General features: G+C 39.4%; 1 protein-coding gene across 1 annotated transcript in view; it reads left to right on the top strand.

Moving 5' to 3' along the window:
• CERKL (ceramide kinase like) overlaps positions 1-21,814 on the top strand; it is a 48,973-nt gene extending 27,159 nt beyond the window's left edge. Inside the window, exons 3-13 of the mRNA XM_044427067.1 lie at positions 2,162-2,293; positions 7,594-7,657; positions 8,538-8,680; positions 13,011-13,085; positions 15,531-15,708; positions 16,044-16,112; positions 16,978-17,003; positions 17,080-17,188; positions 19,323-19,419; positions 20,836-20,999; positions 21,699-21,814. Coding sequence (XP_044283002.1) covers positions 2,162-2,293; positions 7,594-7,657; positions 8,538-8,680; positions 13,011-13,085; positions 15,531-15,708; positions 16,044-16,112; positions 16,978-17,003; positions 17,080-17,188; positions 19,323-19,419; positions 20,836-20,999; positions 21,699-21,780 — 1,139 coding nt within the window. The 3' untranslated portion in view covers positions 21,781-21,814. The remainder of the gene's footprint in view (positions 1-2,161; positions 2,294-7,593; positions 7,658-8,537; positions 8,681-13,010; positions 13,086-15,530; positions 15,709-16,043; positions 16,113-16,977; positions 17,004-17,079; positions 17,189-19,322; positions 19,420-20,835; positions 21,000-21,698) is intronic.

The following is a 21,814-nucleotide window of genomic DNA, read 5'->3' as shown; positions in this document are numbered from 1 at the left end:
TGTGAGCCGCCCCGAGGCTTCGGCGAATGGGGCGGCATAGAAATGTTTTAATAAATAAAATAAATAAATGAGGTGGGGGCAGGAGACCCTGGCTGAAATGCATGCCTGACCATAGCAACTGATGCCCATCCAGATGTTTGAGACTGCATTTCCAATAAGTTCCAGCAGCATGACACTAATGAGGGATTAAGGAAGCAGATGCCAGGGGACAGGAAAAATAGTACAGAAGTAGTACTAGTCCTGGTGGCAGAGTTTGTATGCCATGCAACCTGCTCACCAAGGCCAAGGTAGGAAGCTTCCCTGTCACCAAGATGGAAGCAAGAATGAACCACAAATGCAGTCAGCTTCTGTGTGTGGAACTGGGATGGTATTTTATTTTTTGCCTCAGGAAGCAAAATAACGGGCTAGCCCTGACCAGAGAACACATGTATTCCATCTCCATCTGTGCAACTATTTACTGCTGCCTTTTTAAAAACTACTCTTCCAAAATATGGCTGTTTTCCCCCATTTCAAATCTTCACATTTGAGGTTGTTTTTGGGAAGTGGCCGTCCTCTCCCCTCACCCGCACCTCCAGACTTAATCTGTGCCAAAATGACTGGAGCCCATTGCCACTACATTGCTTAGATCCTAGAACAGAGGGAGAAAAATGCCTCCAAACAGGAGCTGAGTGGTTTCCTTTCATCCAGTGCAGCCTTTCTGCTTACTATTAATTCAGGAGTATGGAGTATGCTACCTCTGAGCATACACTTAGCCTAAGTTTTTCAGTGTAAGGGTAGAGTGTATAGTTTTCCTGCAAGAAATATATGCAATTCTGGCATCCTCTCTACCTTCCTGCTTCCTTTATCCCAGCAACCCTATTAGCAAACAAATACAACCCTGTTACAAACAGGGAAAGAAAATGGGTTTTTAAGGTAATTTATCAGGACAGTGGGAGAAGGTATTTTGTAATTAATCCTTTATTTACATTGCTAATCAGTACATGTATGGATCAGTCTTCTACTGATCCATACATGTTCACTGTCTTTCCTGAAATGCTGTTTTCCCCTCATTGTCTTTTGGACTTGGAGAAGAGGAAACTATGCAATAGTAAAAACATCAAGTTTGGCTTTTGAGAGGAAAATTCAGAAAGGTGGGGAAGATCTACGTCCTTGGAAGAAATAATGCCAGTTTCTTGTCTTGCACTTAAAAGTTTTATGAGCAACAGGTAGAATATTAGTGTCCTCATAAGGTAAAGAATAGGAAGATTATGAAAGTTTGCAAACAGCTTTGCTAGGCAACTTCTATGCAATGCCAGTTTACAGGTCTGGGTAATGAAGAGATTTAGAGTGCCAAAAGAAAAAATGCAATGGACCTGTTGCTTTATATTGTGACAGTTAAATGTATGATTTTTCCTGGGACTGTGGCTGTCCTTGGAAGGTTACAGGGTAAGTCAATCAAGTATTCTTAAACAAATTATCATTTGCCTCTGTAAAGGCAAATGCTTAGCACTGACAATAAATAAAAACATTTGGAAGCATGGTTATAAATACTCATTTTTTAGGTAACAAAAATGTAGAAAAGCAAATACACATTTTGGGCTAAAATGTGCCTTAAGTAATACACATTTTGCATTTCCCCCTTCTCATAACCTTATTTCTTGATCCTTTAATCAAGGGCAGATTTCTTTTGCACCTGCTCCTCCTGTGTGGCACGATACATAATCTGTAAATCCTGAAAATTGTAGTATCAAATCTCTGCCCCAACTGTGAAGGAGTACCATTATCAAATCCTTGCTGAGAGCCATTTCCTTTTAAATTCTCAAGAGAATATTCCCTCTTTATCTTGCTCCCTCTTTCAGATATGAACCATGACCTAAAACCTCTTTCGTTATATCTGTCACATAAGGCTCTTGAAGGGGGTGACTGACTGATTTATACTGGCTATTCTTAGCTGTACTCGCGAGCAGGTCAGTGCTTCAGTTGCTCAAGCATATTATATAGGTGTCGGGCATAAGTACTGGACATCTTCATGTAAAAAAAGGTTACAGACAATCTACATTTCTAGTCAATATCAGAATGTATCTGTATACTTACAATTTTATGTCTTAATATTTTAAGGGTGTTTGAATAAATCAAACCAACCCCACGCCCTCATAACAATGTTATTGCTTTCATTTTGCAGGTTTTCCAAATAGGCCAAAGTCATTAAAAGTGTTTGTCAATCCAAACAGTCATAGAAAGGAGGCTGCCCGTCTTTATTATGAACAAGTTGCGCCTCTCTTTAAGCTCGCTGACATCAGAACTGACGTGATAGGTAAGATGCTTTGCAGAACATGATTTAATCCATTTTTGAAGCCAGCGAGGCAGCCAGTGGCACCATTTTGATGTTGCTGAAATTCCTGTTCTGGTTAGTGAAGATTATTTACATGGTTGTGTAGGATTTTTAATTAAATCCTTTCATACATCCTTACCTTTTAACAATACATTTCACCAAGCTAGTGATTAGAGTTAGTTAAAAAAATGAGCATTACTAGAAGTACCTGATTTGTGCTGCAGGAAGTATACTTTATATATAGACTCCACTGGACTCATTGGGGTTTGCATAGTAGATACACATGTGAGTGCTGCCTGTGTCACATAGAATTCAGTGGGACTTATTTCTGAGTAGGCATGGATCAGGCTAGGCTGTTAGGGATGGGATGGGAAGAGTCTGGTGCCATTCCAGAGAGTCTCCAGCTTGGGATCTTCTTTTAGTTGCTGAACAGAGGAGTGGCAGTGTCCTTCTGGCAGACCAAAGAGTGTGCTCAGTTCACTTCCCTTTGCAAACAGGTGGGCACCACTTGCGGAGCTGGTTAACAGTAGTCAGCACTAATCATGCACACCCCAATGTTTGTCAATATGTAGGGGAAATCCAACTGCTTTTCCATTCACCTACCATCTTTGCTGAAATTTTATAATCCTTTTATAACCCAATTTTAATAACCTCTGCACATGCCATTTTTGCTTGGTTTGCATGATAAAATAAACCATGGTGCCCACATGCCACAGTTTGAATATTCAAGAGGGCCACCAGCATACATTGCAACCTGTCTTGACCTTAAAAAGCCGCAGTGGGCTGCAACAATCATGCTAACTGGCCCAGGGTATGTTGAAGTTTTTCTTTGGTTTTTAAACCTCAGCTAAAGAGTTTGGTATAATCCGTAAGGCACCAAACTGTAAACATGCAAAACTAGAAGGTAAAATACTTAATATGTAAACTGTTCCAGGAATGTAATTCTGTCCTAGTGTTTATGGTTCTTCTGTAATTGTAGCTTTCAAATGTCAAAATACAAGACACCTTTAAGAAGGTTATTTGTTTCAGTTACTAAAAATATTTTTGACTAATAGAATTACAGCCACTCAATAACCTGTTGACAATGAAAATGTTAATAAAATAATTCTTTGTTCCTGTTGCCAAAGCATTGATGTAAAACAGCTAGACTAAAGAGAATTAATTCGCTTTCTTTTTATTTTAATAGATAGGATAAAATTAAACACATGCTATCTCTTTTAATGTCCACACCATTTTATAATCATTCAAAGCATGCTGCTGTGTTTATTGGCTAACACTCTCCACCTACAGGATACTTTGGCAAATTACATGCTATCATTTTTATCAGTTTTTTTTTATTAAACAGCGTAGTTCTTGTTTAATCTTTTCATCTGTCATAGTTCATACATGAATATCAGAAATTGCCATTTAATTTTAAATATTTGAATGTACCTAAGAGAAAATGCACATTATATATATATGTGTGTGTGTCTCTTATTTAATAACAGCAGAAACCAATAAAAACATGTTGGCTTAAAACTTACCCCACTCTGAATATTTCATAGACTAAAGCTGTGTTAGCTATGTTTAAACTCACTATTTGTCATTATTTTACACTCAATTCTTACTTTATTTTTATAATTCATAGAGCTCACATTACTGAGCCAATAGTATGCAGGTAGCAAAGCTTTTCCTGAAGGAGGGACTGGAGTCCACACATCCTGCAAAAGTCCTGATGTCCTTCAGTAGAGTAGGAAAGCTTTCAGTATGAGGCTTCCAAAGCTTTTTTTCTGCTGGTAAAAGTTTTCCCCACAAATCTGAAATGAAGGACAAAGCTGTGTATTAAAATAAGAATCTAATTAAAATAAGAATCTAGACTATCCAAATTTTACAAGTGTATGAATTAGTGTGTTAAGTATTTGCCTAAGTTTCCTTATTTTCAGTTTGCGAGACATTTCAGGAAGCCCTTGTTTATTTAGGACAGTGTTGGACTTCCCTTTGTTGGACATAATGCAAAACTATGGTTGGTGCTTCATGAATGAGCCTCAGGCTGATGCATCCCTCCCTTTCCTTCAACTGAAAGGAGATCAGAAACATTTGCCTCTGTTGAATGCAAATTGCAGTATGTTGATATGTCTGAATGTAGTCCAACTCGGCTAAATTTTCACTGATTTGTCTGAACAGGCCAATGTCAACTCTATGTTTGGATCAGCCATTGTTAAATTAATTGCATAGTTAAAACTAACTGTTTTGTCCTAGTTAACAGTGAATCACAGCTAATCCTTTTAGGAGTAAATGTTTCTAATCTTGCACCTGCAATTAAAAAGAAGAGGGGAGCAGGCTATGGTTTATCATTATGTCTGAAGGCATCTTTCTCCACCTAGCCCTTGACTCTCCAATTTAGCTTACTTCAGTCTGTTGCCCTCCTGGCTCAGAAGAGGGTGTTAGGGAAGCAGGAGAAATGACTATGGGACTGTTCTATTAATAACCAAAGACAGGTGTCTAGAATACCTACTAAGTGAGTTCTGCTAAGTAGAGAAAGGTGGGATTGACTGGGCTATGAGATCTGCTCAAGAACGTTTAACAATGGTTGCATTGTTTTGTGTTAAAGCTTTTCATCTAGCCAGCTCTACATCTTTGAAGGATGGTAGGGCTAATTTCCACTTAACTGATAATGCCACAATGATGCTTCTGCCTCGTCATGCTGTTCTTTGGGCCTTTAAAAGCCAAGGGTCAGGAATCTAGCATATGGAATGATGGCACCATGGTGCTGTTCCATGGCTGGCGTTCTGCATTTGCAGCCCCAAGCCAGAAACAGTGCAGTGGTGTTCTGCACATTGCTCCACTTACTCACCTAAAGGACATTGCTATCGATCATAATGAAGCAGGTGAGTGGCTGGCTATGAAGCTTTTTAATAAGAAATGCTTTTAGATACTCGCACACTGAATTTAACAGTATTTAAAAACACTAGACAAGAGACAATGTACTATCACCAAAGACAGACGAGCATGAAAAATTAATGTAATCTTGCATATAATAATGCACATTCTTACACAAAAAATCCATCTGGAAGTGTCATGTCAGTCAGCAGAAATCTTTGATGAGTGGATGCATCTGGGCTGTCTCTTCTGGCAAAGATGCCCTAGAAAATGCTAAATGTGGTTATGATGCTTTATGCCATCTGCAGCATGCCAGTTTAGTCTTCATTTGCTAGCATTTACTATACCACACAGAGTATCAACAAACAGAGACAGCAATGTAGATTGACAGATTTGTTTCCTCCAGAGGCTGCAGTTTCTGGTGTATACTTGTACCACCACCCTCCTGTATTACATTCTTTTTTTCAACTGGTATGCAGCTTTATTATTTCCATGCTTAATTTGTCCAAGTTAAATATTTGCATTTACCAATGCAAAGACCCTTGTGTTTTCAAACAATTCTGTGTGAAAAATAATTACATCCAGACAGGGATGGACAGACTTAGACTTGTTGGATCTACTTGGTATTTTTATTAGCACTACAAGACCCACCAACCAGAGCCAGGTACATACACTTCATATTAAAGACTTGGACTTAAAGAAGAGGGGACACTTGAGCACCACAATTGAGCTGAGCTCACAAAAGTCCACTTCTGATTACCCCAAGCAACAGAGTTTACATGAAAGCATAATTATGTTTTTGCTACTGTTAAACAACTGGGAGGTAAGAGCATTTGATGATCTACTGACTATCAGCTAGAGATTTACCAGTACAATGATCTTCACTGTTTTTCAAACAGGAGTCACTTAGGCTTCAGACAGAATTGCCAAGGCCACCTGGGGGCCTTTCCTCTCTTTGTCTCTGGGCAGGTGGTGACATAATGCACCAGACCTGGTGGGAGGCCTCCCCATCTACTTCCATGCCATCCAAGAAGGCCTCATCCTCAGCCAGTCACCAGCAGGTCCATTCCAGCAGTCTCGTTTAGTTCTTAGGTAGGGACGGTTCTTCCAGAGAGTGCTCCACTCCACACAGTGCTGCAAAAATCTCTCAGCATTGCTCATGCACATTTACACATTTGGTTTGCTTTCCAGCTTGTTTCCGCACAGTGCTCTGCTGCAGCAAGGCGATCGTGTTGTCCTTTCTGCTTGGGCTCCACCCATGCTGCAGCTAGTTGTCCTCTTCGCTCTCTACTCCCAGCTGCCCTACAGTTGATGAGTGGCATGTTTCCTGACTCCTTCTCCCAAAAACCACCTTGGTAGCGCAAGTCATAGCAGCTGTCCCCCAGCTTAACAACCAGGCAAAGCTTAGAGAGCTCTTGTTGAATGTGAACAGCTAGTGCAGAGAGGTAGGGGTGGGGGTGGAGAGCCACCCTTGAGACGACTGGGAGCTTCCAGTGGCCTTTGGGAGCACTGTGCCGGTACATCCTGATATGCATTTTGCTCATTCCGGTCATAAAAGGTGACAGATTATTCTTGTGCTGACATTTACATTTGTTAGATTATTAACTAGTGGTCTGGAAGCGAAATATTGATTGTCTTCCTTGGAAGATAACAGATTTTGTAACTAAGAGCTCAGTTGCGTAGTTCTTGACAGAGTTTAGAGGGCCACAGGAAAATTCAGAGTACCAGCTCCAGTGTCAGAAATGTTTTCCAAGGTTGGCTCTGGGACTCCAAATTTGAAGTACCCTCCCTCGGGCCTTGTAGCTCATGTGGAAAGATCTGTGGTGGGAGCAGCTCCAACCTTGGAGCCAACACACGGAGTGAGCGCTCCGGGAGGCAAGGAGGAGTAGAGTAAGCCTCTGTTGGGGTAGGATGTGTCCCGGTGGTGCCTCAGCCTGTCCTCCTTGGGAGTTATACCTAAAGACTTGAGACCAGAATTGCCCACATTAAGGCTTTTGCAGGGCAGAAAAAAATGATGGGTGGATTTTTGCCTCCATGCTTTCCTGTTCTCAGTAGGATGCCCATAATTCCAAGTTTGAAGGTTTATGGCCAGCAGGGATTGTGTTGGCAGAATTTATGTGGCTAAGCATGCCTTTTTCATACTTCAAAATATGAGGGTGAAATAATAATGGCCATAATCTATAATGACTTTAGGATTGTTCTGCTAGAACGGAAGCATTGCATGCTGTATACAATCTGTTCTTTGTCTTGGGATCTGCTGCTCTAAGGGGAGAGGCCAAAAAGCCCACAAGGGAAAATTAGTAGCTTTCTGTATTGTGATTCATAGCTTCTAAAGCAGGCTTATTGTTCTGCGCTGAGAACTTGAGTGTTTGAATTGGTGTCTAATAGTTCCTGCATTATAACAAATGATGTATCTTTCATAGTTACTGAATATGAAGGACATGCTCTTGCATTGCTTAAGGAATGTGATCTAAAGCCATTTCATGGGTAAGAGAATATTTAATTGTTTTACATCTCTATTAAGGATACTGTTAACTTTGGGAAAACATCTCAGCTATCAAGGCAGCAGAGGTCTTTTTAATTATCTGTGCGTATGTCTCACTTCCATCACAACAGAGTTTTGTCCTGCACTCAGTATTTATTTATTTATTTGATTTATACCCCTCCTTTTCTCTTACGAAGAAGTCAGAGTGGTGCGCACCATGCTCCTGCTGCTGCTCTCCATACTATCCCCATAACAGCAACCCTGGGAGTTAGACTGGGATGAGGATCTGTGACTGGCCCAAAGTCATCCTGTTGGCTCCACGGTTGAGGGAGAACTAGAGGTCAGATCGCCTGAGTCCCACACCTGCTTTCTTGATCACTGCACCACATTGGCTCTCAGTATGCCACTTCATAGTATTTGATGTAGGTGTCCTGTTACACCCCCCCCCCCCACTTCATGAATCAGTCTATGTTCAGAAGAGCTCAGGCATCAGAGTGCTCATGGGTCTTGTAAATCAAGGTTTGTACAAATGAAACAAGTGTATGTGCCCTGCTATATGTAATTCAAGTACTTAAGAGTAAAGTTTCCACCCTCATTTTTAGTGCATGTTTAGTACAAATGTAGTCCGTTTCAACTTGATGAAAGCCCCTTTTTATTTAAACATCATTTTAATTGTTAATATTATTTGCTTATTTTATCTGGCCAGGGCGACTTATTTTATATTGTTAATTTGTTTTATATTTTGAATGTATTATATTTTAATTTATGTTGTGAGCCGCCCCGAGGCTTCGGCGAATGGGGCAGCATAGAAATGTTTTAAATGAATGAATGAATGAATGAATGAATGAATGAATGAATTGCTTGGCCATTTTCTCCCTTTAGGGTGGTCTGTGTTGGTGGAGATGGGACTGTCAGTGAGGCCGCGAATGGTCTTTTACTGAGAGCGCAGATGGATGCTGGAAGGGACAGGAAGGATACGCTTGCACCAGCCAGAGCACCACTTCCGCTTGGAATAATACCAGCAGGTGACACTATAAATATAAAAAATGCTACAAAATAGTTTCTGTGGTCTTACAGTTCAGAATCTCCTCCAAATTTGATACTGTGGAATCCGCATGCTTATCCTTCGGATTATTGAAAGGTGACCAACTGTCTGACCTTCTTAAGGGCAGGTGCCCTAATCTTTGGTTGGGTCGCCATAGAAGTTTGGTTTGTTCCTCACAGACTTAGGTATGGCCCATGTAAAATCAACCCTTGCCAAAATGGTGATTTGATACTGTTTTAGAAGCACAGCAAAAGTGCTGGCCTTTGTTTCACTATGGATCATGTCCAGTGGTGTCAATTCCTTCCACTTGTGTAAGCTCGGCTTTTAGCCTTGTGCGAGTCTTGGATCCAGTACTTGTTTCTGCATGTGTGAGTGACTGCATGGGCCATCACACAGCCTGTTCTACAAATGGTTGCACAAGATGTTGCGTTATTCCAATTTCCTCAGAGTTGTTTACATTCATGGTAGGTCACATTTAATAATTATGCTAGTATTTATTTAAAACATTTGTATGCCACCCGTTGTGCCACAGCACCTCTGGGCGGTTCACAATAGTAAAGAAATTACAGGAGTTTTCATTGTTTTGCTGTGGGTCATGCAACTAGTGCTAATCAAGTCATAATGGACTTTACAACACTTTTTTTTTAATATTGAATATTTCAAAAGAGAGCTTAAACAACAGTGAATAGAGAAGGGAAAAAGATGAACAAAACAAATAAAATGTTAATTTTATTACATGAGGTTTAACATATAATTTAGTATTAATCATAATACTGTATATGTATTCTATGTCCCTTAATATTATATAGGCAACCAACTAATGTAAAGGTGATTATGCATGGACTTCAACCAAGTCAGCCCACATATCCATATATTTTCCAATTTGAAAATTATGTCTAAAGACCACCTGTGCAAAAATAACAAGTTTCATTAAATCCTTCACTTAGTGTGTTATTGCACATGGCCGATTATCCTTCCAGAATTGTAACATAAGTCTTTTACCTGCCAAAACAGCATGGAAAATCCATTTGCATTGACCTTGCATTAAATTCCAAGAGACAGGTAGATAATTAAGGACATGTGTATCACTGAATATTAAAGAACCTTCCATCACAAATTTATCTAAGTTATTACCTCTTCCCAAAAGGAAGCAGCCACTAAATACAACCAAAACATATGAATAAGAGAAACATGAGCTACATAGCACCTCTAACAAATGGCAATTTTATCAAACCCTTCTCAAAAAGAGTTTGCAGCATCCCATATACTTGAAATAGCAGTTTTTACTGAATTAAACATAGCCTAAGATCCATTGCAAAATAGATAACAATGAAGATCCACAGTTACTATGCAAAATGGGCTGCTCCATTTTGTTATCCGGTTCTTTCTAAGACCCTATAAATTCATTCACCAATCATAAAGAATATGTATGTACATAGACTTCAACCAGTACATCCAATAACACAGGTGGCTCTGAAGCTGTGCAAGCAGTCTCTGTTCTTACAAACAGCTCAGTAGCATTTATTGCCGTGCAGCTGTAGCTGGCAGTTGATTGTTAGCACACAAGACAGAAATCAGCAAAAAGTTAGCACTAGGACCTGCCTACTGATCCAAAGTAAAAACCATCCTGTCTGTCCAAGTTTGACAAACAAGCATGTTCTTACCAGTCTTTAAGTCCAGATTGTTTCATAGAGTTTTACTGTTAAGATGCCAGTTCACCTTGCATTTCATTTTCCCCAGAGTGACTGTTAAGTTACCCTTCAAAAAATTAAAAAATTAAAATGCAAAGCAAAATGTTTTGTCTTGCTTTGGCTGTTGTATTTACTTTGAAACATAATGCCCCATTAAAACCTGTATATAAATTGCCAAATGAAGTTGATATATGAGGTAGAATAAGATGAACAAGGACTCAGCAAGAAGCATACAATAGTGCTAATTACATGGAGGAAACAAAAATTAGGCTAGTACTCTGACCTTCACTTGTCATTATGGCTGCTAGGAAAGCTAGGTGAGATGGAATGGAAACTTTTCACATCTTATTCTGCTGTTTACTCTGTGTTAATAAAAGAAAGTGTAGCACAAGTGAGAGAGATGTTTTTGTCAGACTGCAAGGCAATGAAACAAATTTGAATTAGCATCTAACAAACAATTAACCTTTAACATGTTTGTTCTAAATGCATTTCGGTGAAGGCTTGCTAAAGTCTGTAAAGATGTTCTGTGAACTTGTGTACAATTACAGTATTAGCTCTGTAGATGATGCATTTTACAAACCTGAATTAAGTGGCCTATGAAGGTGAAATTCTGAGTAAAGACCACCATCCATTTCCTGAATTCTAACAGTCAGTAAGTGCCTGAATTGAAGCTTTCAAGTTGTGTGGGAGAGAGAGCGCATGCACGCTGTTCATGAAAGAGGGTGTCCTCTTCAGGAAAGAAGCCTTTACAAGGCCCGCATATCAAACTGCTATACTGTAGTCAAAATAAAACAAATTAGATGGAGGAAGCCTGTGGTGATTCTGCTGGCCATTTAGGAATATTGTTTGTTGCTATGGGAACTATAGCTGAGGAACTGTACAGAGGGATTTAGATAAAGAGGAACAACACTGGAAGGATGGGGGAAAACAGTTTAATTGCTGTAGAACAAAGGGAAGTGTGTGTGTGTGTGTGTGTGTGTGGGATATATATATATGGAACAATTCTTATAGTCCTAATTCATCCACTTATATTAATTCTTCCCTTCAATTAATTTGTGGAGAAAAAATATTGTTATGTGACTTTTAGTTTCCATGATAGTTTGGGCAAGGAACCACAGTTTGGTGCAATTTTCATGAGACTCTTAGACATGCTTGACTAGGAAGTCATTACATCACATTTATCTGTTTGGATGTGGGAGACATTAACAGACTTATGAATATTCATGTTGTCTGCTTAATTAAGTTAATTGTTCTGCAGGACTGCTTGCACTTCCAAGGACATTTCCCCCTATAATTTTGCCTGGTACCTTCAGCAAGCATGCTTTACATGAACTGAAGATACTGTTGTGCTCTTTGGCATCCTTCAGAATAAGGATTGGCTAGCAGTTGATGTTAGAAGAAACAGAAGCATATGAACCTAAGTATTATTTTACAGAATGTAGTTGGTGAAAAAATGTATTTTCCACAGAGTGAGAATTGCCATAACTTAAAATACTCTTTAATAAATAGGCCTTAAATTACTGCTACATTGTGCTGTCACTGAGGAAATGTAAAATCCATGATCTGCAAGGAATCTGTAGGCTTTATGATTATTTCTCTTACTAGTATTTTTGTTAGTGTCAAATAAATGCTAAGCATCAGAAGTGTAATATCATGCTGAAATAGTAGAAATTACCAGAGATTTAACTAACCCTACATAAATGTGCTTAGGAACAGAATACTGTCCATCTTGTTGTGGGAAGCCATGCTTGTGCTCATCCTGGGTTAAAGCTGGGTGATAAAAATGGTAAAGGATCAGAGCATAGCTTGCTTTGAAGATTCCAAGGAAGGATCCTGCAAAAGAAAAAAAATAAACAGTAGTGATTTCAGAATTCAGAGGACAAAGTATTTAACTTGTTATAATTCTATAGAGGTAAAGGAATTGGTTTTGATGAGATAAATATAAGCTTGGAAGAAATTGTTGTTTATTTATTTATTGTTGTAAGCCGCCCCGAGGCTTCGGCGAATGGGGAGGCATAAAAATGTTTTAATAAATAGTAAATAAATAAATTATTCCAGATCCATGTTTTCCAGTTCTAGTGTTCAAAGCTCTGACCTACCTAAGAGAGGACATTTTCTGTTACTAAGCTGCCTGATCACTGAGGTGCTCAGAGGACATTCTCATGGTGGTTCCACAGGGACCCGTGACCCAACCAGAGTCCACCAGAAGAATAGCCTTCAGTGTGGTAGCTCCATTTCCATGGAACTTACTGCTTTTGGAAGTCAGATAAGCTTCAACACTAGTTTTCATTGCCTGCTGAAGATGGCCTTGCTCCAAGAAGCCTTCCTTGTTGACCAGCCATGGTTTTAATGTTTTCCTGTCTTTAGTGAATTCTATTTGTATCTGCTTTATCTTTTAATTGTTCACCATCCTGGAATTTGTTTAGATATGTAGCAGTATACAAATACTGCAAATAAATAAAAATGAATTAAAGGGATCAAAAAGGCTGTTTTTAATGCCTTGGACTGCACATTACCCATTGCTGATCAAGCGGTCCCACTTGAACAGGATTAGGGGATTAATTTTGAAATATTCTATCTGATGGTTTCGGTTGTTAGCACACTCTTTAACCTTTACAGGTTCTACAAATATTTTGGCACATACTCTGAACGGAGTCCAACATGCCCTAACAGCAGCATTGCATATAATAATGGGTAAGTACTCCATCCTTCAGAACTTTAAAGAAGTTCTCAGTATTCTGTGTTACATGAGGGTAACTCATAAATACTGCTATTATACACAGATAAAAAGACTTCATTTACATTTTTGCGTGTTGAGTTAATAAGGCAAATAGGATTATACTATTTAGCCATATGTGAAACTTATGTGATTCAGACAATGCCAGTAATAGCTGTGGTATGAAGAAGTGTAAGTGAGCTTTGCTATGCTTCATATGCAGCACTTTCTGAGTGCACTTGAAAGAAGTGTATGAAAGCCAGGATATGACCTCCAGCTGGGGACCTTCCCATGGAGCCATTCTCTTTCTTTGCATGAGGAGAGCTAATTTCCAATGTGCTAGAGAGAATGAAGGAATTCTCCTCCTCAATATCCATTCTTATCCTATGAGGGATGGGGATGGAGGTATTTGGGGATATGGAAGAGGAATATTTGCATTCAAGTTATTAGTTTCAAATAACAGATGTTAATAAGAGGTTTAGCGCTGCTTTTTCAGTGTGAATGCAGAATGCCATTAATTGTTAAGTTCTAGTATGAGCTCTTTTTTCAGCATGCAGTTCAGTTAAAACTGTTTACTTGGTTTATCTCCTACATTTGGAGAGAAGTGTCTTTGTACATTCCTGGCATACTTTGGAAGGATGTTTATTGCAAATCATTCATACACACAATCCACCCTTGTTATAGTGAAATTTGTGAATAGGTTCTGTCATAGGTGGGTCTTCCACTCAAGGGAAGTTTCACCGTGACAAGTGAGACAACTGTGAGGCACACTCCCATTTTGTGTGGTCTGATTCCAACCACCTCATCACTAATTGGTTGTCTAAGCAGTCTGTAGCAACATTATGAGGTGTTGCTACTCTTACTTTGAGGACAATGTCTTCTGTTTGGAATCTCATGAGCATTCCACCCTTTTGTACTCGTATGCACACATGGTGGAAAACATGTGCCAAAACCCGTTCTAGGAGTTTGATATTTCCCTGTTAAACTTGGTAGTGTGCTGCAGCTATAGAAAGATATTATTTTTCTAGCTCATCTGTAAGTTTTTAACAATTGATTTACATCTTCTCTGTTAGTTACACATGGCTATTATTGGGAGATCATAAACATGCTAGTAATTAGTATTAATGGAGTCTGCCCTGGGAATTTCTTTGAGAAGTATATAGAAATTCCCAACCAGCCAGCCAACCAACCAATATTTTGCTAAGCAGAAGTCATGTTGTATATGGAAAAGGAAAGGCAGCATAGTATAATACTGACAAGCCTGAATACATGTTTCTTGTGTACAATATTCTGTTCTTGAAATTGTCAAAAGTTTTTTGTACCTATGTTGGTTTCCCTACCGTACTACAGTCAGTCTGTAGTTCACTGCTTACCTCATACATAACTTCCATGTAAGAAGAATGTGTGTCCTTCACATGTAACTCATTTTTTTTTCTTGCACACATTAAGGCGCATCCAGTGGTTGCATGAAGGGGATGCATGAGGGATCACGCTATCAGTTTTCCCACCCTTTCCTTTGCTGCCTCCTTCACCCACAAAGGACTTCTCCAGATGGTTAGGGTCCTCCTGAAAAGCCAGGGCTGTGTTGCATGGTAATACAGAGGATAAGAGTAGCTGAAAATGAAACAAAAACTTTTGATAGTTGAGGGTGGTAGAATTTTATTACTTTTTACTCAAATATGTTGCTGCTGCTGTTGTGATTTGCTGTCAAGGAGTCTCTGATTTATGGGGACCTGTGAATGATGAATGCCCACCAGATTGATCTGTCTCTGGCAGTCCTGCTCAGTTCTTGTCAACTCGAGGCTCTGTCTTCCTTTACAGAATTTATCAACACCATAGGCCTTCTCTTTCCTCTTCTGCCTTTGACTTTCCTTAGCGTTATTGTCTCCTCCAGTGGGACTTGCCTTCTTACATGTGCCCAAAGTACGACAGCCTGTTTTTTCATGTTTGGTTCAAGGACATTCTTGCCTTCGTTTGATCTAGGGCCCATTTTTACTTTCTTTTGCTCCAGAGTATTTACAAACTTCTTCTCCAGCAGCATGTTTCAAGAACATTTTCTTCACTGTCCAGCTTTCACACCTCTGCACAGGGATAGGGAATATAATAATGTTGACCAAGACCAAGATCTTGGCCTTGGTCTCCACTGAAATGTTCCTGCACTTTTCTAGGTCTTTCATTGCTGCCTTTTGAAGTCTCAGTTTTCCTCTGAGACCTTTTTAAACACATAGGTGCTTAATACTGAGAGAGGATATAGGAGCCCTGGCTCTCTAAAGGTTTTAACTGTTTTATTATTGTTGAAGTTAAATAGTGCATGCTTTAATTTGTTTTTGATCATGAAAGCTGAGACCTGTAATGATGGTTGAACAAAAATAAAATATATTAAAAAACCCATACATATATTTGCATTAATATTACTATTTCAGGGCATGTACAGTCAGTGGATGTCTGCACCTTCAGTAGTCCAACCAAACTACTTCGTTTTGGGTTCTCTTCTATGTTCGGTTTTGGGGCAAGGACTTTAGCTTTGGCTGAAAAGCATCGTTGGATGCCATCAAATCAGCGAAAAGATTTTGCTGTGATCAAGGCACTGGCAAGTCTGAAGTATGATAAATTCTTTAAGATACAAATTGTGCTACTTTCAGGATGAAAATGCACTATGTAGAAAACGTGGATTCATATGTTTAACTATTTGCAAAAGACTGATGATTGTCATTATAACGAAACAATCTAGATATAGACTAGTAGCTAATATAGGCTGCAATCTTAGATCCATATCACTGGAAATAAGCCACATTCAATTTAATAGAATATGCTGAGAGTAGACATGTAGGATTTTGCTGTAAGTCTTACAATATCAAAGTCAAGGAATTATTGCAAATATTTAAATTAGTATGACAAAGTTCTTTTTGTATGAACTAATTTCATTCTTTCCTTAGACCAGAAGATTGTGAATTATCATTCCTGCCTTTGAAGAATGTACAGAAAGATTGCCAGGAAAATGCTAGGTAAAAATCAACCAGTCACAAGTCTGGATTCCTAACAGTGTATCTCATAACAGTGTCAATGCAATTGCTAATTGTAATGGACTGAAACACCACTGGATTGAATTCTGTTCAACTATGACTAATGTTAGTTGGTTGGGACCATTGCAGTGGTCTGATTGCTACACTGTAAAAAAAATGACTTAAGAGCTACAGTAGGCTGTGACCCGCAACAGTGTCCAGGGACCATAGAATTGTTTGGATGCCCAGCTCCGAAGCTGGTAATCTCTCCAACCTCAGATCTGCGGATCCATGCTCAGATTCATACTGCTTGCAGTGGGCATTCAAAGGAGTGCTGCCAAGGCACAATGTATTCTGGCAGTGCTTCAGCCTCCTTACCTTCCCCTCCAAAATGCTACAATTAGACAGGTAAAATAATTCATTTCACAGCCTGGAAGGAAGCAGTGCAGGGGCATCCTTTGCTTCCATGGTCCTCCACATCCGCATAGGATGCCCATCATTGTCCAAACATGGATGGTTAGGGGCATCCCCATAGGACTGTGTCCTTATATTATGAAGGATTTGATATTTGTTTTGTTCTCAGATTATACTATAAGCAATTTAAAATTAGGTGAGAAATTTAGTGTGCTTCTTTTGAAACTTTAATGAAAAATAATTCCTGTTGACTTTTGCAGAACTTGTTTTACAGTAATATGCTTGGGATCAAAATTCAAGCCTGCCATTCTTTCATATCAGACTTAACTTGTATTTTCTTATTTGGTGTTCAATCTTAATTTTGTTTCCATTCAAGCACAAATGTTGCATTTTCTTATTTGTTATTTTACCTCCTTCAGTGCCTTCTAATTGTTTAACACATTTTTTTTTTTAGGAAGAAGCAAGTGAGCCTTAAATCTGGTAAGTTTTCAAGTTTAATCACTTTCAGAAGATAATTAGTGTTGCTTGAAGTAATACGGTATGATGTTGTATTTAGACGGCGAGGATCAGTGGCACAGGATCCAGGGTCACTTCCTCAATGTGAGCATTATGGCAATCCCTTGTCTCTGTTCAATGGCACCAAGAGGCTTGGCACCTAATACCAGGTCAGTAAGGATTTACAGAATTAGAGTCATGTCTCTAAAATCTTGGCATCCCCAGGATGCATGCTTGTGTCATGAGCAATGTAGACCTTTCTTCTGAGGCTGAGAAGGGGATGAAGAGTGATGAGACAGAGTACTGTTGACTCTCTAATCTCACAAATTGTAACCATTTTTGGATCAAGCAGATGAGGTCATCTACCTAGAATAATCATTAGATAATTACACTGATTACAAGTCCGTCTTAAGTGGTAAGCCATCAAGGAATAATCTCCCTGCGGATTTGTTAATAGGCAATCTAGTTCTTTGTAGCTGAACAATTGATTATTGTAATAAATACAAGATATAAACATTTGTGAAAACTTGTATGCAGAATGAAAAGCAGTGAATGCCAGAACAATCAATGTTGTTATTTTAGAGCATCTTTTACAAGTTGTCTGGTTGCAACACTTGTAAAAACTTTCTAGTTTACCTGTAAAATATACTTGCTAGCTTACCTGTGGCCTCCTCTAACAGGTACACAGTTGTAAGGCGTGTTGCATTTAATATACAGTAAAGGTTGGGCTAGGTATCCATCTTTTATGCATTTATATGTATAGCAGGCAAACAAGAAATGTGAAAAGGCTTCTATTCCTTCTGTCCTGTAGATGCCATATCATGATCCGTAAGGCTTCTTCTTTACGTAACCTTGTGAATTGCCCAGTGCATCAGTTAGAATTGTAATAAAGGAAATCTCTTCCAATATGGAACACAGTAATTTCTAATAGATGATTTTCAAAAGCAAAATTTAGTTAAAGGTATATTATCCAGATTTTTCAGAGAGAGGGAGAGAATGAGAAAAGCAGCAGTGCGCCAGCCATGATGCTTGAACTGAAAGGGAGTGAGAGAATGTTACATGCAGGGGAAGAGAAGGGGATGGCAGCTGAAAAAGCTGACAAGGAAGAGGGTGAGAGACACTGTCTTTCCTCATCTCAGTGAAGAAGCATGACAGAGGGAAAGGGAGCAAGATCCTCATTCAGCAGCAGGATAAATCTCTTACAGGCAGGGAGAGCAAGCATTCACAGGCCATTGTCGACTTTTTACTGGACAGGATCATGCAAGGCAGAGGTGCAATGATGGGCCCTCAATAGAAGATTTCTAAGAGGGAGTTGGGCAAGCGTTAGTCAGCATTGCTCTTGGAATTACCATAACTGGTTGGGCTCTAAATTCAGTGTATCGCAACTCCCCTGCCTCCCAAAACAACTAGTGTGTGCATTGAATGGAGAAGCCTGTGCGTGGAGATACTCAATTACCTTCTGCAAGAGTTGAGGGTTCTTGGCATTGCTAATTAAACTGTGAGGAGGTGATGCTCTGAGTAAGATTTGGGGACTCCAGCTCAGCGCATGCAAGAGTTCCATAGTCCAGGGCACAGAGAACAAAGCCATTCTCTTTTACACACATCAGTCCGTGGTGATTGGTGCTGCACTCACACCTGGTCCTGAATTGCCAGATGGTGCCAGTTAAGCAGGAGCAGACAAAAGGGAATCTGAGACACACTCTGGAAGTGTGGGGCCAAATAGAGGTGTTCAAAGCTCATCTCTGCCATGAACTTGCTCAGTGGGTTGAGGAAAGAAACTATATTTCATCCTGACTTACAGAATGTGAGGATTATAATACTGAATAGCAGCCAGAAGGGTAACTCTGCCTCCTCTGGTTGAAAAGGACTTTTGTGCTTCTAAAAATAACCCTATTTCCAGATCGGGACAGATCTGCAGAACTCTCTTCTGCAAGCTACACTGACCTGGCCTATTGTGGAAGTGAGTGTTCCTGCGCATTCCCAGGGGTTCATAGTAAAACTGGAAAAGCTCCATTGCATAAGCAGTGTGTTCTGCAAGTGCAATGGATACTTTGCTTATTGAATAGACAGTCAAGTGAAAAATACTGACATGAATGAAGTGCTAGAGTCACTAAATAGATTTCTAATTAGACCTTGTTTTCATTATTCCTGTATAATCATGGTAGGCATGTCATGAGTAGCGCCAGCTAGAGCTGGGGGTCAGACTAGATGGCCTGGGAGACCCCTTCTGAATCACGCTGTTTCTATGATTAAAAAGAGTGAGTTTTGCAGTTCCACACCTTAACTGAGCCATGTTGTTTTTAGAATGAATGATGGAGGCATAGCTCTCATTGTTGTACGAAACACTTCTCGCCCAGAGTTTGTTCAACATCTGAAAAGATACGCAAGTATGAAAAACCAGGTAAAGGCTTACTCTTATATTTTGCAACCCAAAATTGTATAAATTCATTTCACAACTCTGTCTTCTGGAGGCCAGAGAAGAAAAGAATATGAGACAAAACAAAATATCTAAAGCATAACAAAATAAAAACAGAAGTAAAAGCACCACAGAAGATGTTATAAAGAGACTTAGCTTCCTGTCAGAATACATTAGCCCACTTTTATCTGATTTCTGAAAATCACCAATCAGACTAATACCGATTAGCCTATTTCCATCCATCTGTTGTGATTTAGTTGTATGTGGTTCTTATATATAGGAGTCACCAGAGTGTAAAGCTGCTAAACTGATTTTCAGAAAAACCCAGTTCTATATTTAAATGTTGACTATATTGAGATCAAGAGCAGGTAAAGGCTTGTGACATTTTCTGCTTAGGATTTTTAAATGTTCACCTATACAGGTGAACATTAGATATAAAGCACCATCCTCACAGTGGCAAACAACACAGTACCTTTGCAGAATTTAGAGAGGGCGAGGACATGCACACTGCACCTTGGGGGGGGGTGGGGAGAGAGCCCCCCCTTTCCTTGGATATTTACTCAGGAGCATCTCCTTGACAAACCATCTCCTTAAAGGTTTGGAAACCAGGGGAATGCAAAAGCCATGGGGAAGGCATAGGGCAGTGTGTGGGGCTTGATTCCTGGCGAGCACCCCATGGACCCTGGGTGCCCTAACAACTTCAGACTCTGGGCTGAGTCTGGGAAGCTGAAACCAGGGAATCCAGCAGATTTTCTACGCAAAACAGATTCCTCACACATCCCTAGCTTCCACCCTTGCTTTCTTCTGTTTGTTTCAGGAGAGACAGAAAAGATAATGTATAATTCCATGATTGTACCTAACACAAGTAGCCTTTAAATTATTAGCTTTGAAACACACTGCAGGTATGTATTGCTCTTAATGGGAATATTTTCAAAGCTACATTGCAACTGCCATTAGCATTCTACAAAACATTCAAGTCACAAAGTACTTGATTGCTATGGGTCATAAGCATTGACTAAACCTGGATCCAACCCATTGGTTACAAAAGTAGTAACATAGCACCCCTTGGCCTTGATTTGGAGAACTTAGAAGAAGATGGGATTTTCAATTCCTTCCCATGTCTTTTTTTCTTTAACAGCATTGTGTAGATTTCCATTTGGGCAAGTGGGAGAAATCAGAAAAGGGAATGCCTTTGGAGGCTGATCTGATACTGCTATGTCAGTTGTGGCATCTTTAATCAATTTATGCCTTTGGGAATCTTGTATCATTTGATTGTTTGAGATTAATTTATAGAAGAAAATTCTGGTAATAACCACAGACTCATACTTATTTCAAGACCGCAAAAGTGAACCAGCAAGCTTTCTCCTTAGCAGATTCTAAGAAACTTTTTTTGAATTTTAGTTCAATTTTCCCTTTATTGAAACTTACGTTGTTGAAGAAGTAAAAGTACATCCAAGAACTGGAAGTGAACATGTCACTGGAAATACTTTGAATTCTGCAGAAAAGAGCTATCCTTGGAACATAGATGGAGATTTAATGGAATGGGCATCAGAAATTCATGTTCGGTAAGATTGATGTTTGATTATTTTATAGTCACTAACTGGTCCATTAATGTAAACAGTTCCTCTGATTTTAGCTATATGCAATGGGCACTTGCAAATCAACAAGCTGAACTAAACTTAAAGTACTACAGCAACAGTTCTTAGTGCTCTTCATGTTTTTCATGCTTCTCAGTATCTCTCGCTACTCCAGAAAGGGAAGGTATTAACTCTTTGTCAAACCTTTTTGGAACAGTGATTGTGGGTCCATGATAGCTCTACAAAACCAACCCAAAACACCACACACACCAAGGGGAATGAGTGGAATTGGAGCAAATGGTGGGGTGGGGGGGTCTCACTGGTGCCAACACTCCATTTGCTCAATCCTGTCCTGCCACTTTGAAACTGAAATCTGCATATATTTCCCAGCCTATCAAATTTGCATTCATTTACTGGAAAATATATGCAAATGTCATGGCTGGGAAGTAAATGGCGGGGAGAGATGCACACAAGTTATGCCTGGGAGTAAACAGAGGTGAAATTTCTGTTATATTTCCCATCCATTTACTTTGTAGCCATTAAATTTGCATGTATTTCTGTTAGAGTTTAGGTACTTGGTAGATTTTCTTGCATTTATGTTCTGCAGAGTGGATAATCCATGTAGATCAGTGCTTATATAAAGTGTCATAGTACTGATATGATTTTTTCCTGTTCTCCCATTTTCAGGGTACACCCCCAATTAATTAATCTGTATGGACAGAATATTGATACACTGGATAATCCAAAAGGATCATGCAGCTATGTTTAGAAGCAGTTCATGAAAAGAACTATCTATTTTCTAG

The sequence above is a fragment of the Varanus komodoensis genome, unplaced genomic scaffold (assembly GCF_004798865.1).
Source record: "Varanus komodoensis strain SLA01 unplaced genomic scaffold, ASM479886v1 scaffold18_1, whole genome shotgun sequence".
Taxonomy (NCBI): domain Eukaryota; kingdom Metazoa; phylum Chordata; class Lepidosauria; order Squamata; family Varanidae; genus Varanus; species Varanus komodoensis.
Note: the sequence above shows the minus strand (reverse complement) of the source record. Positions and strands in the feature narration are given on the sequence as shown.